The 17,765-nt window shown below is 39.3% G+C and overlaps 1 protein-coding gene across 1 annotated transcript in view; it reads right to left on the bottom strand.

The window, feature by feature from the left end:
* Nucleotides 1-17,765, bottom strand: part of SLC45A2 (solute carrier family 45 member 2) — a 50,749-nt gene that overhangs the window by 16,955 nt on the left and 16,029 nt on the right. The window contains exon 3 of the mRNA XM_002745074.8: nucleotides 9,825-10,150. Coding sequence (XP_002745120.3) covers nucleotides 9,825-10,150 — 326 coding nt within the window. The remainder of the gene's footprint in view (nucleotides 1-9,824; nucleotides 10,151-17,765) is intronic.

The following is a 17,765-nucleotide window of genomic DNA, read 5'->3' as shown; positions in this document are numbered from 1 at the left end:
GCTAGCTTCAGGCCAAGGTGTAGGAGACACTGAGCGTCCTATCTCTGAATGACAGAACTGTTGTACAAGGACAAAGCTCACAGACATAAACCATCTCCTAATTAGAATTCTTGGGCTTCTTAACTGTGAAAGCATAGTAGGCAAATCCAAGATGGCTGTCATGACCTTGGTCCCCTGATGTCATCCTGTTCGGTTACACGGCAATGGGACTTTGCAGCTATATTAATAATTAAGGTTACTAATCAGCTGACTTTGAGTTAATTGAAAGGGAGATTACCTGGATGATTGTAACCAAATCCCATGAGCCCTTGAAAAGTACAGAATTTTCTCCAGCTGGTAGTAGGTGGGAAAGTCAGAGCAACTCCAAGCACAAGAAATGCCTGCTTTGAAGCTGGAGGAAGCCACATGAAAAGGATCTGAGGGTGACATTTAGGGGTTGAGAGCAACTCCAGGCCAACAGTCCACAAGAAAGCAGGGACCTCAGTCCTACAACCACAGGGAACTGGATTCTGCCAACATCCTGAATGAGCTTGGAGGCAGACTCTTCACACAGAGCTTCCTGATGAGAATACAGTTCTGCCAACACTTTGATGTCAACCTTGTAAGACCCTGTGCTGAAAACTTAGTGCAGCTCACCCAGGCTTCTGATCTGCAGAACTGTGAGATAATAAACTGATGTTGTTTTAAGCTGCTAAGTTTGTGAACATTTTTTTATTTATTAGAACATTAATACAGAGAGCCAGTCAGTTCCCTGCTCTTAGCCAGCTATTTCTTCCCAGGTTATTTCTCTGGATTCTAATGATAGCAGACACATGTTAATGAGCCCTACATTGAGTAGAAGTGAGAACAATGTGGAACTCAAATACATATATTTATACACACACACACACACACATACACACATGAGGAGTCTTCAATATGTTCATGGAAAATGCATATTATGAAAAAATTATACATGGATTTCAAAACGTTTTTGAAGCAAAATAAACTCATACTAACTTGTTATAGCATGTCGGAAGAGGATTTAGTTTGAGGCACTAAGAAGGATAAGACATCAGTTTGAAAAGAGCCCCTAACAAAGCAACACGAATTCTACTAAAATTGAAGCTAGACTAAATATCAAATTTATGGTGAAGCTTTGGTGGAAGAATGGTGACATCACTGATTTTTTGTAAGTTTATGAAGACAATGTCCCAAAGAAATCAGCAGTTTACAAATGGATAACTCATTTTAGGAAGGAACCAGATGGTGTTAAAGATGAAGCCTTCAGGGCAGACCATCCACATCAATTTGCAAAGAAAAAATTGTTGTTTATGCACTAATTGAATAGGACTGACAATTAATGGTAAAAACAATAGCCAACACCATATACATCACAGTTGTTTCAGATTACACAGTTCTGACTGAAGAGTTAAGGTTTAGCAAACTTCCCACTCATTGGGTACCAAAAGTATTGTGCCAAGATCAACTGCAGACAAGTACAGAGCTTTCAATGAAAATTTTAAACATGTAGGATCAAGATCCTACAGCATTTCTTCAAAAAAATTTTAACTTGAGCTGAAACATGGCTTTATCAGTACAATCCTGAAAACAAAGCACAATCAAAGCAATGGCTACCGAGAGGTAGAAATGGTCCAGTCAAAGCAAAAGCAGACAGGACAAAGGAAAAGGCCATGACAAAGGATTTTCGGGGATGCTCAGGCATTCTGTTTGTTGACTTTCTGGAAGGCCAAAGATCAATAATATCCACTTACTATAAGAATGCTTTGATAAAGTTGGCCAAACCTTTAACGGAAAAATACCCGTAAAAGCTTCACCAGAAAGTCTTTGTCCACCATAACAATGCTCCTTCTCCTTCCTCTCATCAAACAAGGGCAATGTTGTGAGAGTTTTGATGGAATGTTTTTAGGCATCCACCCTAGAGTCCTGAGTTGCCTCCTTCTGACTTCTGTTTCATAATCTTTAAAAAAATCTATAAAGGGCTCCCATGGTTTTTCAGTTAATAATGTAAAAAAGACTGCATTGACATGGCTAAATCTCCAGGACCCTCAGTTCTTTAGGATGGGATAAATGGCTGGTATTATGGCTTACAAAACTGCCTTGAAATCAATGGAGCTTGTGTTAAGAAACAAAGTTTCTTCTTTTTAATTTTTATATTTTCATTCTATTTCTCCATTAACTTTAGGAAGGCCCATCCCATACACATATGTGTAAAAAATGAATATATAGGCTCCTTATTCTTTTAGATTTAAATTTGGTTAAAACTAGAGGCTACAGTTTTTTTTTGATTTCAGAAACACTGAGAGAATGAGAAAATTTAAACTATTGATGCAACTGTTTTGAAATACAAAGGATAATAACCTTTAGCAACTTGTCATATAAGAGAAGAAAGAAATCTTGGGAATACTAAGCAGTCAGCTGCCCTGAAGACACTGAGACCATAAACATCAGCCACAATGCGGTAATGAGTCTTTCTTGTCATATTTTTATTTATTTTGAATTATGACACTGAATACTAGTTTATAAGACAGTCAACTGAGATTTTCTATTTTAACTGTAACAGCATATTTTTTTACACTTTGTAACCTCATATAATCATGCTTTTTGATTTTTTGTTGTGGAAAATTATATTCACGCATTTTAGTTTTGTTGTGTAAGTTGATTTTTTAAAAATTCATCAATCTTGTAGTATCTAGCCCACTGACCATAAACTGTACTCATTTTCTGATAATCAGTGTTAAACACTGTAGACATTCCCCTGGACGGAAGAAAAACAACCGTTTTTCTGCAAGTAGAATATGATACCTATAAAAATAAATGATTATAACAGAAATGAAGTGCAGAATTACTACTTCTTTCTCAACGACAGAAAGAAGCAGCTAACAATATAGCCCCAGAAACAACAGCCTAATTTTCATGATTTATCTTCACTTTCCTTCCTCTTTTTCCAAAAATGCAAAATTGAGAAAGTGAATCTGGCCAACAAGTATTCAGCTTCATTCTAAATATTAATATATGCTTCTGACTTACACATAATTTTCAGCCTGCTTTTATTGTTAGACAACTTTCTCCTTTCTTCTAAAAATAAATATGAACTTTTAAAATGTTCTAGTATTTCTGTAAAAGCTGGGAGTGCAAATATTCAAAGCCTCTTTGTATACTTTAACTCAGAATAAAAATTCAGCTGGCATATCATTCCTGACTGATCAATTCCCTTGGTGAAATCCTTTCAATGGTTTTGAACCCCTGGGAATTGTTTACTGCATTTATTTTGCACCACTGTCAGCTGGAGATTGGGTGGGATTAATTTACAAGAGAAAAAAGCACAGAGTCATCAGAGAGAGATGAAACTTCACAAATGTACCCTCAAAAGGAGACTATAAATGTTAAAGGGAGCAACTGAGGGCATGGAGGCATTGGAGATAAATTTTATGATATCTGGCTTAAACTCCTGACACAATACAGCCCTCTTTCCATTAAAAAGAAAACTCTGTTCTTAAATTACACAATCACCTTTATTTTGGAAAGCAATGCCCTTGACAAACAACGACAGCCCTGCAGCCTTTGTCCTAGCCCTGGAGAAGTATAGACTTCCTTTGCCTAACTGGAGACCTTCCAAGGCGCACATTTGGAAGAGAAGAGTGAACATATGGCTTTGAGAGTAAGATGTATTACTCCATGCTTTATTCTTCCTTCATCCTTTCATCTTATTTTATTTGCTTATTTATTTATATTTTTAGAGATGGGGTCTCACTCTGTTGCCCCAATGAGTGTACAACGGCATGATCACAGCTCACTGCAGCGTCAAACTCCTGGGCTCAATGGATCTTCCCATCTCGGTCTCCTGAGTTGCTGGGACTACAGGAATGAGACATTGCACGGGGCTCAATTTAGTTTTTTAAACCAATAACATAATCATTCAGAGCCTACCGAATTTTGTGTGTGGTCCCTAATAGACAGTTAGTTGTATCTTGGATTTGTTTTCTTACTCATGTGGGAGTTCCATGCCTTTCAAATGGCTTCTACTCACTTGATTTCATTTGACTCTCACAGCAGCCTGAGTGGATGGGACAACCTCTGTGTTGTGTGACTCTTGGAGAGGAAGTCCTAGTTTACTAAAGAGGACATCAAAGAGGAAGATAATCTATCAGGGTGTTATCTATTATCACTTACATGCTTATCTTTAGTAAAACCCCACCTTGCTTTGGTCCTATAAACCATCACATTGGTTTTTTTTATTCTCATTATTTGATTACTTTTTTCCTTATTTTTTAATCTATTATAGAAATTTTGGATGTATTGCAGGATTTAAAAATAAAAAATTAAAGCTTCCTGTTAGCCTATCATCCAAACTTTTAATTTTTGGTATATTTCCTTTCCATTTTTTCCTCTTATGTATGCATCTTTTCCCCAAAAAGCAAAGATTGTTTTCTGTATGTACTGTACATTTTACCTGATATGTTTTTAATAAATCTTCAAAGACATGTATTTTTTAATGACTGCATGAATTTTATCATATAGATATACCATGATTCTTGGGCTGCAATGCATAATTGCACCAAGGGCTCCAGTCCAACTAGTAATCTTAGAGTTCTGGTTTGTTGCTGAAGGAGGGGCAGGGAGTGCAGGTATTCTCTCCCATGCAGCCCAGTGTAGGGAAACGAGGTTGAGTCCAGGCCTTAGGAGACCTAGATTCTCATATTTTCTCTACTTGTGTGATCAAGATAAAATGAAGGCTTTATCCCAATGACCTCCCAGTTCTTCCTTGCACTCTTACAGTTATGAAAAACACTGCATTCATTCTAAAATAGGAGCTACTATTGGAAGCAGATGAATAGAAGATTAGTCTCTTCGACTGCATTCTCCTATCAAATGGCATGGGGAGAGGCAAGTTGATGCACTGTGGCAACTCAACTCCAAGGTAGTCATGTCGATAGAATGAGGCCTCCTTTCAGCAGATCATACTCAACCATTTTGCCAATTTAAACATAAGCCACGTAAAAATTTACTTTTGCATTTATTTGGAAAAAATGCTAAGCAAATAAATGGAGTAAACAATACGTGAGACAGTACTTGACCTCAAGAAAAAACTACTTACAGACTTTTGTAACTTAGTAGCTAAGATGTATTGCTTTTATTCATACACATACCTGAATACAAAATATGAGGTTTTCTACTGACTATACATAGCAAAAAAAAAAAATTCCTTAAAATACCATTAAAGTAAAGTACAGTTTTTAAATTTTGTAACCCATTTAGCTAAATGTAATGTGGTATCCTAGACTGCATCAGAAAAAGGATATTACCCAGGAGCAGGATTGCTGGATCAAATGGTAGTTCTACTTTCAGTTCTTTAAGGAATCTCCAGACTGTTCTCCATTGTTGTACTAATTTACATTCCCACCAGCAGTATAGAAGCGTTCCCTGTTCACCACACCCATGTCGGCATCTATTACTTTTTTGGTGTGGCCATTCTTGGAGTAGTGAGGTGGTATCGCATTGTGGTTTTGATTTGCGTTTCCCTGATCGTTAGTGATGTTGAGCATTTTTTCATGTTTGTTGGCCATTTGTATATTGTCTTTTGAGAATTGTCTATTGATGTCCTTAGCCCACTTTTTGATAGGATTGTTTGTTTTTTTCTTGCTAATTTGTTTAAGTTTGTTGTAGATCCTGGATATTAGTTGTTTGTCAGATGTATAGATTGTGAAGATTTTCTCCCACTCTGTGTGTTGTCTGTTTACTCTGCTGACTGTTCCTTTTGCCATGCAGAAGCTCACTACTGGGTATCCACCCAGAGGAAAAGGAGTCATTATATGAAAAGGATACTTGCATACACATGTTTATAGCAGCACAATTTGCAATTGCAAAAATGTGGAACAAAACTAAATGCCCATCAATCAACGAGTGGATAAAGAAACTGTGATATATATATATGGACTTCCATCATCTACCTAATATGTATATATACACATACATATGATGGAATACTACTCAGCCATAAAAGGAATGAATTAATGGCATTCACATTGACCTGGATGACATTGAAGGCTATCATTGAAAGTGAAGTAACTCAGGAATGGAAAATCAAACATTTTATGTTCTTGCTCATAAGTGGGAGCTAAGCTACAAGGATGCAAAGGCATAAGAATGACACAATGGACACTGGGGACTCAGAGGGTAAGGGTGGAAAGGAGGTAAGGGATAAAAGACTACATATTGGGTGCAGTGTGTACTGCTTAGGTGATGAGTGCACCAAAATCTCATAAATCACCACTAAAGAACTTACTCATGTAACCAAACACCACCTGTTCCCCAATTACTTACGGAAATTTTTTTTAAATGCTTTTTTTAACGAAAAAAAAAGGACATTAGTAGAAAAACTGGTGAAATACAAATAAGTCTGCTGTTAACAGCATTGTAGCAATGTTAATTTCTTAGTTTCGACAAATGTGCACGGTTCTCTAAGATGTTAACATAAGGGAGAAGCTGGTAAAGCATAGACAGGAACTCTCTCTACTATCTGCAGCTTTTTTGTAAATCTAAAATTATTCACAAATTAAACTTTGATTAAGAAGGCAAAAGAACACATGGGCATACTTTGCTAAGTGATAACTCCATGGGGCTGAACAAGGGCTGTGGTGTTTACTACAGTCTCCTGATGCTCAGCACCGGGTCTGGCAGGGGTAATTAATAGTTATTGAATGAATAAAAGAATGCATAAGCCAATGAACCATGTACACAGTGCAACTCATTCTAAGAATTCTTATTATTCACCCAAATAAACCCTCCTGGGTTCCTCTTTATTCCCTGCAGTCAGTAACCAGATTAATATCAAAAACAAAAAAGAAACCAAAAAAAAGCTAACATCAAGGAGTCCTCCACCCCACTAGTTTTGATGGACATCTATCATCTACCTAATAAAATTTTAGTCCTATGCTGACATTCAGAAGCATCCAAAATCTGGCTCCAATTTGCTTTCCTAACTTTATTTCTAATGTTACAAACTCTGTGATCTACTGTACCACTTACACTTTCTCCAAACATGCTTCATACTTTTAAAATATTTGTTTTATATCTGTGGCTTTGCTGATGTCCTTCTGTCAGAAGTATTTTTCCCCCAAAGTCTCTACCTATTCAAATCGTAACTATCATTCAAGGCACAACTCAAGGTTGACCTCCTCCATGAAGCCTTTCTCTGTTTGCTTAGGCACAATCTTTCTCCCTTTAAACTAACAGCAATTTTTATTATGCCGTTTGTGGCCACCTTGGAAATGTGCCATTTGGGTTTCCTCCTGGAGAAAACACAGTTGATTGACAGCCCTGAATGCTACCTCTCCGGATCCACCACCTGTTCCTGCCAAGGTTACCCTTTCCATGGCTATTCCCAGATAGTGACTAAGCAAGCTTGTAGGCCTGTTCCTACAAGAGCTGGGACCCCTCTAAGGAGCAACTTTGGCTGGAGGACTCCCGTTTGGCCTGGGTGAAACTTTCTGGGAACTTCACTGCATCTGAAAGGCTTCCTACCCCATCCTCCTTCCTTTTCTTTCTCCTTTCACAGGTGTTTGACTTGCATCAAGATAAGAAGACTTTCTCTTCCTATTTCTGCTTCTCCCCACTTTATCTTTCATGCTGTTTTCTCCAATGAGTATCTTATATGTCAAATTCTGTCTCGGTGCCGTTTTAGAAAATCTGAACTGATACATTGTTTCTATATCATTTACCATGTTCTATAATGGGTTATAAGTCATGGTATAAATGGCTTATGCCACCTCTTAGGTAAATTCCTGGGCATAAAGACTGGACACTTGTCAGTTAAATATCTAGTACAGTATTTTGCACATACTCAGTATCCAAAGCTATTTGTTAAATGAATAATGATTAGAATGTATTGATATACTTATGTAAAGTTTGAAAAAGTGTCTTTACATGCTTTATCTTAGTTGAACATCCTAATAATCCTAGAAAATAGACTGGCCAAGCCAGCAAGAGAAGTTGACTTTATAGGAAGGTGAGATTCACTGAGCTTATCTGAAAGTTATTGAAGTCCAGATTTGTGTTCCGTTTGTGCTTAAAGCATTCAGCATTCTCCCGGGGTCGTAATAGCAAGACCTACACCCAACACCTTACCGTGTGGTGGCAAACACTCTAAATAACCTTACATGGATTAGCCCTGTAACCTGCACAAAAATCCTTGTAAACAGATAGAATTATTTTCTCATTTAACAAAAGTGCAAATGCCCAGTCATGCAATCCAGAGGTGGTATAGCCAGGGCTTAACCACCCGTGCTTTTAATCTTTAGGCTACCTTAGAGCAAGTAGCTATTTGTGATTTGCGGAATGAATAACAAGTCAGCAGCTAGAGGAAGCAAGATTTGAACCCAAGTCTTCTTCAACCCCTTTGTCAATCACAGAATCCTTTGTTATATCCCTGAGGTGCTGGCATTCAATCCTAGCTTGAAGGAAAATGCAATTATTTCGTCAGTTTTGCCCAATAGAAGTTTCTACAGTGATAAGAACATCTTACATTTGCACTCTCCTATATTTTAGCTACAAGCCCTATGGGGACATTGAGCATTAAAATATAGCTAATGCAACTAAAGAAATGAAGTTCTATTTTTGTTTTTATTTAAATAGTCCCATGGAATTATTAGGTACCATATTGCTCAGCTTAATTCTAGTCTCTTCTCTGATCATTTCATCTAAACATGGTCTCATTTCTCTGGAAGTTAGTTGAGTTTTACTTCAAATTTTAAGCTAATGAATTCACTGTGCAGTTCACTGAAAATGAGCTAAAGTATCCTTTCAACTCATGACACACAAATTCAATATGCCCAACTCAGTCACCAACCCAAGGATGCTACCATTTGGAGGAAAAGACTTCTAATCTATGATCCTAATCTAAGAGGTATTTCTTCTGGCTTGCTGGGAAAAGCAGAAAGGAGAAAGGACCTACAGAGTGCCTACATAAATTAGTTATGAGTAACACGTACACAAGGAACAACAAACTGCGGAAGGCCGCAGGAGGCCTCTGAGGAGGAGGGCCTCTGCATTCCTCATGTTCCAGTGCAGGGTGACCTCAGCTCTGTTACCATAAACACTGTACTCAAGGGCATAAAACCCCTTCGTAGCACTATGACGTAGTCAGACTTGTAGGCTCCTTGGAAGGTCTACGTTCCACCAGCTGTACATAGATAATAAGCTAAAGATAACCACATGTTCTTGTTTTGTGAAACTCCCAAACCACCACTGTTATCAATCCTTAGGATGACACACCAGTTCCGACTTGATTCACTTCCGGCTCACTGATTCACTCCACCATCACTCCACCCCTATCCTTTAGATCAAAGTGATTGTAATCAACAAATAGTGTGAATGATCAGAGCTCGGGGCCTTCACTGTCTCCTCCAGTAATGAGTGATGGCTCCCTGGTCCCACTTTCTCTCTTACTCTGTCTTTTTCTCATTCCTTTGTCACCACCAAACTCAGGGTACCCACGGGTAATGCAGGGCTGGTTCCCTACACTGGCCTAAGGATGAGTTTCAGCTTCTCTTGTGGTCTAGCCTTCCTCAACTGGCTTCATCATCCATGGCTGGACACTCTGAAAGAAGAGACAGGAGGACCAGAGGAAAATGCAGACATTTTTCTTAGAGATACAAAATTTTAATTCCGAGGGATGGTAGCTACTGGGGATTTGGGAATTCAATTAGACTCCACGAAACTCTTCACATCAAACGCACAAACAAAACAAAGAATTTTTTTTAAAAAAGAAGAATAAAGAGCAAGAATATTTTTCCCCTGTAAAGAAAAAAATTTTTCATCTTTACCTGTTCAGCATGATTTTTGTTTTTTGCTCCCTGCATTGCCAGCTCTGGATTTACATAACCATTTTTAACTTCCTTGATGGAACCATATTCGTACATTCCACCTGATGACAATGGAGGGTCCTGGGGGGGTGGCTGTGGGGGAACGCCCTTTGCAACATCTGTAAGTGGGACTTCAGAGATACTGCACAGATGAACAATAAAACACAAAGTGAGCACCAACGCAGAGAATAAGAACATGACCTGGAATTCTGTACTCAGCAGTCTTCCCAGTTCCAGATGGGCCCAGTCTATAGCACCCAAAAGGTAACCCATGGCACCTCCAAAACCTGGAAAGCAAGAAAAGCTGCATTAGCATATTTAGCAAATCGTCTTTCATTTACCTCATGCGTAGACACTCCCTTCAGTGAGAAAACTCCCCGAAGACAGCAGAGGCAGCCTGGATAGGACTGGAAAAGCAATACAGCAAGAGGCTGAGAAACCTGCAGCCAGGCAATGCGGGTTCCAGCTTTGGCTCTAGAATTTATCTACTTTCACTTTTGGCTTCCTCATCCAGAACATGGAGGTAATAGCAAAAGAGCAACCTACTAGTAAGGTCATTTAACATCAATGTAAATGTCCAAAGTCATGTAATCCAGAGGTGGATTTTTGAAAATAGTAAGTGTTCAGGCTGGGGCCAGACATATAGCAGGGGCTTACTTAAGTATTGCTACCATCAGAGATACTATGACCTTTCCAAAGTGCATTCTCTAGACTACTTTTGAACTTAAATTTCGGACCAGAAAAAGTCCCAAAGAAAACCAATTCCTGGCACCAATAAAATTAAATTATTTGTAGTTTCTCTATTATTAAGCTTCCTGGTATGACGTAAGCTTGCAAAGATCAAACAGCCTTAAAAGCTGTCTTTCTTCCTCTATTAGAAGCTCAAGGTGCTTGTTCCCAGTTGATAGCAGGGAACAGGAAATAATGAGAACGAAAGTTGAAACATGAATTTTTGAAAATCCTATTCTCATTTCACAGGACTCCAACCTGAGGTCTTTTTGGTGCTTGTTTTATCTGCTCAGGCTTAAACATAGTGTCACTTGAGGGACACTGAGAAAAGGCTCCTTGAAAATCTATTCAACCCTAATTATCTGATATTTAATATCCCATGTTAGTTATTCCTTTTTTGAGCTTCTGTTTTAAAATACAAGTGTTTCTGGCATGGGCAAGAAATTACTCAGCACCAAAATAGTAACCGCTCCTTAGGTGTTCCTTCTGGTGCAGACATCAGTGACTTCTGATAAAGGTGGGGAGATATCATGGTGGGGAGGGGCCAGTGGACATATTATAGGATGTCTAGGGAATTAAGGAGTTGAGTGCTGGACACAACCTCTACGTATGTCACAAACTTATGGAGGGCTGATCCTATTGTCAAAATTCTTTAAAGGTCAAATTCCAATCATGCATACCAATCACAATTTATCTACCTGAACAGATCAGCTTTCATTTTTTGTTTTTGATTTTTGCATGTGTGTATGAGTGAAGTCTCTATTTTATTTCTCAGATAAGAGCAATATCTTCACAAGCTAGGAAATCAAGGAAGAAAATAGAACTTAAGGAGTTCCTCTCTAACCCTAAACAGCTTAAGTTACATCAAGAACCTGACCTCAAGAACACAAACCTGAATACGAAGTACCATGAATCCTAATTTATTCAAATTCGTGAGAGAGCAATTTGGGTCACTTCATATTCTGGTTAGTTGCAATTTAACATAGAGACTATTTAAGAAGGACCAACAATCTAATAATTGGATCCCAAAAATAAAGCATCATTAGCATGTCTTGAATGCTGAAGTGTTTTAAGGCAGAACTATAAGAAATTTGGCCAATGGGGTATGGTGAAGTAAGATATATAGTCTCTGGAAGCAAGAAATTTATGGTCTAGTTATGTGTGATGAGCATAAACGTAAACAGATAAATAACACGATGGTGGAGAGCCCAGGATTTGAGAGAAAGAGAAGGTCCTGAAAAAGCCACACTCTGTTCGGGGATTTGTGGTGCCTCTGGTGATTATTAGACAATGACTATTCCATTGTGGACATGCAGAAGGTATCAGAAGCCATGTACCCAGCCAAGCAATCAACCAATAAGAATGTATTAAGTCTTCTCCCCAACCCATTATGACAACCAAAAATATCTCTAGATATTGCCAAATATCTCTGAGGAGGTTGAAAAGTGGCCCCTAGTTTAGAACCCCTGACCTAAGTCAACCCCATACAGACACATTCCTTTTTTGACACTATCATTTCTAAACCGATCAATGGTTTTCATATCGCCATTTAATTCCCTTATCACTTACACCTCTTTCAAATTTTTGTTCAGCTGAGCATTATTGATTGCCTCAGTTGAAGGATGTAGAGCAGAAGACCCCTGCCTATTTGAAAAAAAATTTTTTTTTTTTTTGAGATGGAGTTTCGCTCTTGTTACCCAGGCTGGAGTGCAATGGTACTATCTCGGCTCACCGCAACCTCCACCTCCTGGGTTCAGGCAATTCTCGTGCCTCACCCTCCTGAGTAGCTTGGATTACAGGCACGCACCACCATGCCCAACTAATTTTTCTATTTTTAGTAGAGACGGGGTTTCACCATGTTGACCAGGATGGTCTCGATCTCTTGACCTCCTGATCCACCCGCCTCAGCCTCCCAAAGTGCTGGGATTACAGGCCTGAGCTACCGCACCCGGCTGAAAAAATTGATGTGTGAAACAAATCCTCCACTGTGCAATGGAATGGTAGTTTTATTTTATGGAAAAAATGTAAGGATATACGTAGAATGATGGATTTAGATTAGAGATTAATTTGGACAACTGAGTCCTACAATTGGGGAGTTTCCTGATGCAGTTGCAATGTCTACTGGTTTAATTTAGTTCAATAAACATATATCAAGCACGAAACATATATAAATGACTCTACTAGCTTCTGGGGATATAAACATAAATAAGACACAGTTTCCCATTCTTTTCCCCAGAAAGTGGTCTCAAGTGGGAGAAGCAGATAATGGGAGAAGCTACTTTCATAAATGATAAGCTAGAACTGTGCGCTGAATACTCAGAGTACAGAGTTTTGAAAAGAGAATTATTGGTGCTAGTAATGGTATGAAGGTGATGTCGATTATTAGTAAATCTGACAGGATTTCTCTTCATTATCAATGAGGGTTAGAAGAGTTCAATGTATCAATGAATTCAAAAATGTTAGAGGTAAAAGGAGATTTGAAGAATTAAGTTGAGAAAACTATGAACTTTGTTGGCTCTGTGATGGAAGGTCACACAGAAGGAAGAAGGGATTTGGAATCATGCCAGATTTCCATTCCCACCTTTGTGCTTTCTAATCGTGTGCTCTTGGGCACTTCTCTGAGAAACGAGAGTGATGCTGCCTCCTCATCCGAATTTAGTGAGGATTAATGCAAATGATTCATGTCAAGCCCCAGCACATACCATGGCAGAACCAGGCCAAAAACCGAGCTCCCTGGTAACTTCCTACGGCAACCCTAATTCCAAGGCCTCCCCTGGAAGCAGGAGAAGAGAGCTACTGCACTAAATTGGCCGAAGGCAGCCTGCCTGGAACTTTCTGAAAGGATCTAGTCATTGTAGGCCCGGTGATTAGAACTGTGGATCATTCCGAGGGCTGAGACCTGGGCTTACCCCGATCCTACTCTGACATGTGGCAAGTATCGTGAAAGTAAAATATATCTGAAACTTGGAAAGTGTAAAAATAGCAACTGCTTGATTTTTAAAATCCCCTCTAGAGCAACCTTCTTAAACTTTAATGTGCACACAAATCATGTAGGCATCTTATTAAATGCAAGTTCTGATTGTAAGGATCTAAGGTGGAGTCTAAGCCTGAAATTCTCCATTTCTTTCAAGCTCTCCAGTGACACCAGTGTTGCTGGGTCAAGCATCACTCTTTGAGTGGCCAGGTGACAGCAATTTCCGACTGATTTCTATTCTTGAGAAATGGTATTTTGTTGTCACAGGATATTTGACCCACAATCCATAACTGATAAAGCACAATGATTTGCAGTCCTGTAAAATTAAGGTAGCTTGCAGATATGAATAGGGTTTTTGTAGCCTTGTAAGGAAATACTCCACAAGTATAAAAAAGGAGTTATACTTTGCTTGCCTTGCAGAAGGTTAACCAGGTTTATATTTAGTCTAGCATTTTTTATTTTTCTAGTCATGCACACAAAAACACACACACACACATTTCCTGTGAGAACTTGGGGAAAACTCTTCTTATGTCTTTCCCATTGGTTCCTTTATTAATGTGTTAACTTAAAATCTTGACATATGCTATAACTTAGAGAATTATTAGCACTCTCTTTTCTTAGGGAAGAGGGGAGAAAAAAACAGGAAGAACTGTCTTTTTTTATACTTTAGGTTCTGGGGGTACATGTGCAGATCATGCATTGTTGCATAGGTTCACACATGGCAATGTAGTTTGCCGCCTCCATCCCCCATCACCTATATGTGGCATTTCTCCCCGTTATCCCTCCCCAACCTCCTCACCCCCTGCAATTTGTCCCAGAGCTACTGTCTTGAAGTACGTGTAGCTGCAAATTACAATAGTACAACAGGACATACCAGGAAAGCAAACGGGGCCACTGGGGGAATTATCCTAACAGAGTATTAAAATACTGGAAGGAAATATTTAAACTTTGTCTGTTTGCAGCCTCAGATAGGATGAGGGCCAGTAGAGGGCTACAGGAAATCATTAAAGGTCTTTCTTTTGCTTCTTACGCTTAAGCCAAGAGTTTTATCTTCAAAGACCATCTCCCCAACAAAGCCTAACTGTCTGAGCAGTGATAAAGGCTGATAGTTTTACCACTTTGCCACCTCCCATATCTACATCCAGACTGTATTTACCTCTGCTGCCAACATCAGCCTCTTTGGGGCCCCTAGAATCAATCACCAGGCCATTGGGCAAGCATAAGCCAGAGCCATTCGGAGGACACCTGCTACCATGTTAGATAACAAGTTTTATGATGAAGGGCCCAGAAGTGGTCCAGCTGGCTCCTTCCTCACCAAGTAGGCTGTGTTGTCAAACTCAGGAGAACAAATGGCTTTAGAAGACAGATGTCATATTTCATAACTTATGATGCAACTTGAACAATGGCTCATCCTAGAAGTCCAAATACATATAAATATGTAAAAAAAATTTTCTTTAGTCCACAACTATAATAGGTAAAATGGGAAACTGTCACTACTAAGGAATCTAAAGGATGAAAGGAAACTCAAGAGAGTACATCTAAATCGAACTCTGCACCTACCATGTGCCCATAATCACCTGCAGGCCTCAGGTATATGGCTTAGCAAGCTTAGCACCAGGGCTGACACAGCTCACGTCATGAGAGCTAGCTGTGTGCTGTTTGCCACTGTACCTCCAGAGGAGGACAGACTAAAGACCTCCAATCTTCCCATGGGGTTCATGAGAAAATCAATCTGATTCTTTTCTACATGTTGAAAAAAAATTAGCAGTAAAAGTGTCAGATTAGGTACATGTTTCCTATCTATTCCGACCAGGAACATACTAAATCCTGGACAGTTAACATAAGTACCAGCTACTCTGTGTGTGTGTGTGTGTGTGTGTGTGTGTGTGTGTGTGTGTGTTGCCCTTAACCCATTTGTTCATCAGTAGAAATTGTTGGTGCACCCACCTTCACCAGGAACTGTGCTAGATACTTGAGATACATTAATGAGCAAGACAGACAAGACCTCTGCTCTCTTGGAGGCTGAGTATGGAAAAGCAGTCAAAATGATACATGTGTTGCATTCCCCCCCAAAAAAGAAAAAAATTGAAACTAAAAAAAAAAAGTTTAAATTTAAATTTTTAAAAATTATATATGTGCTCTAGTCAAAGACAAGAGCTTGACCAGACAAGCTGAACTGATATTTCTTTTAAGTTTACATGTACCTAATTTGACACTTTCACTGCTAACTTTTTTCTCATCAAATATGCTTACATAATATGTTTAAAATATTGCTCACTGTTGCTGGCATAGCCAAGTCAATTCTAAGCAAAAGGAACAGAGCAGGAGGCATCACACTACCGGACTTCAAACTATACTACAAGGCTACAGTAATCAAAACAGCATGGTACTGGTATCAAAACAGAGATATAGACCAGTGGAACAGAACAGAGGCCTCGGAGGCAAAACAACATATCTACAACCATCCGATCTTTGACAAACCTGACAAAAACAAGCAATGGGGAAAGGATTCCCTGTTTAATAAATGGTGTGGGAAAACTGGCTAGCTATGTGCAGAAAGCAGACACTGGACCCTTTCCTGACACCTTACACTAAAATTAATTCCAGATGGATTAAAGACTTAAACATAAGACCTAACACCATAAAAACCCTAGAAGAAAATCTAGGCAAAACCATTCAGGACATAGGAGGAGGCAAGGACTTCATGAACAAAACACCAAAAGCATTGGCAACAAAAGCCAAAATAGACAAATGGGACCTAATCAAACTCCACAGCTTCTGCGTGGCAAAAGAAACAGTCATTAGAGTGAATCAGCAACCAACAGAAATGGGAAAAAATTTTTGCAGTTTACCCATCTGACAAAGGGCCGATATCCAGAATTTACAAAGAACTAAAACAGATTTACAAGAACAAAACAAGCCCATTCAAAATTGGGCAAAGGATATGAACAGACACTTTACAAAAGAAGACATACAGGAGGCCAACAAACATGAAAAAATGCTCATCATCACTGGTCATTAGAGAAATGCAAATCAAAACTACATTGAGATACCATCTCACACCAGTTAGAATGGCGATCATTAAAAAATCTGGAGACAGCAGATGCTGGAGAGGATGTGGAGAAATAGGAACACTTTTACACTGCTGGTGGGAATGTAAATCAGTTCAACCATTGTGGAAGACAGTGTGGTGATTCCTCAAGGACGTAGAAATAGAAATTCCATTTGACCCAGCAATCCCATTACTGGGTATATATCCGAAGGATTATAAATCGTTCTACTATAAGGACAAATGTTCATTGCAGCACTGTTTACAATAGCAAAGACCTGGAACCAACCCAAATGCCCAAAAATAATAGACTGGACAGGGAAAATGTGGCACATATACACCATGGAATATTATGCAGCCATCAAAAACTATGAGTTCGTGTCCTTTGTAGGGACATTGATGAACCTGGAGACCATCATTCTCAGCAAACTGACACAAGAACAGAAAATGAAATGCCACATGTTCTCACTCATAGGTGAGTGTTGAACAATGAGAACACATGGACACAGGGAGGGGAGCACTACACACTGGGGTCTGTTGGGGGGAATAGGGGAGGGACAGTGGGGGGTGGGGAGTTGGGAAGAGATAGCATGGGGAGAAATGCCAGATATAGGTGAAGGGAAGGAAGGCAGCAAATCACACTGCCACGTGTGTACCCATGCAACTACCTTGCATGTTCTTCACATGTACCCCAAAACCTAAAATGCAATAAAAAATATATATATATTGTTCACTGTTTCCATCCACCTACCTCTAATCCTGGCATCCCTTTCTCTCATTGGGCCCTTCCTTCACATTTAAGCTGGGCCAGGATGCCTCATTGCTTTAAGGACAGGATGTAACAGTAGAGAGCAAAGAAATGAGAACGGTTTTCCTTGTTTCTGAGTTTCAAAAGCCCTTAGGCTGCAAAGGCATAGATAATAGATTCAGTAGAAAATATACTTTAAGAACCAGGCTTCCCAGGCTAGGCAGAGCATTCATGTTGGGTGCACACATATTGGTAAATCCCTTAGGCAGTGACGGTCCTGCTGCCTGCTTGATGGGCCTAGCTACGATTGGAAAGTTGGAGGTAAGGAGCAGAATCTCCCATGGAAGGCTTGGGGGATCCAAGAGTAGAGAGGACTGGTGCCTCATTTCCTGATTGGACACC

This window comes from Callithrix jacchus, chromosome 2 (assembly GCF_049354715.1).
Source record: "Callithrix jacchus isolate 240 chromosome 2, calJac240_pri, whole genome shotgun sequence".
Lineage (NCBI taxonomy): Eukaryota > Metazoa > Chordata > Mammalia > Primates > Cebidae > Callithrix > Callithrix jacchus.
Note: the sequence above shows the minus strand (reverse complement) of the source record. Positions and strands in the feature narration are given on the sequence as shown.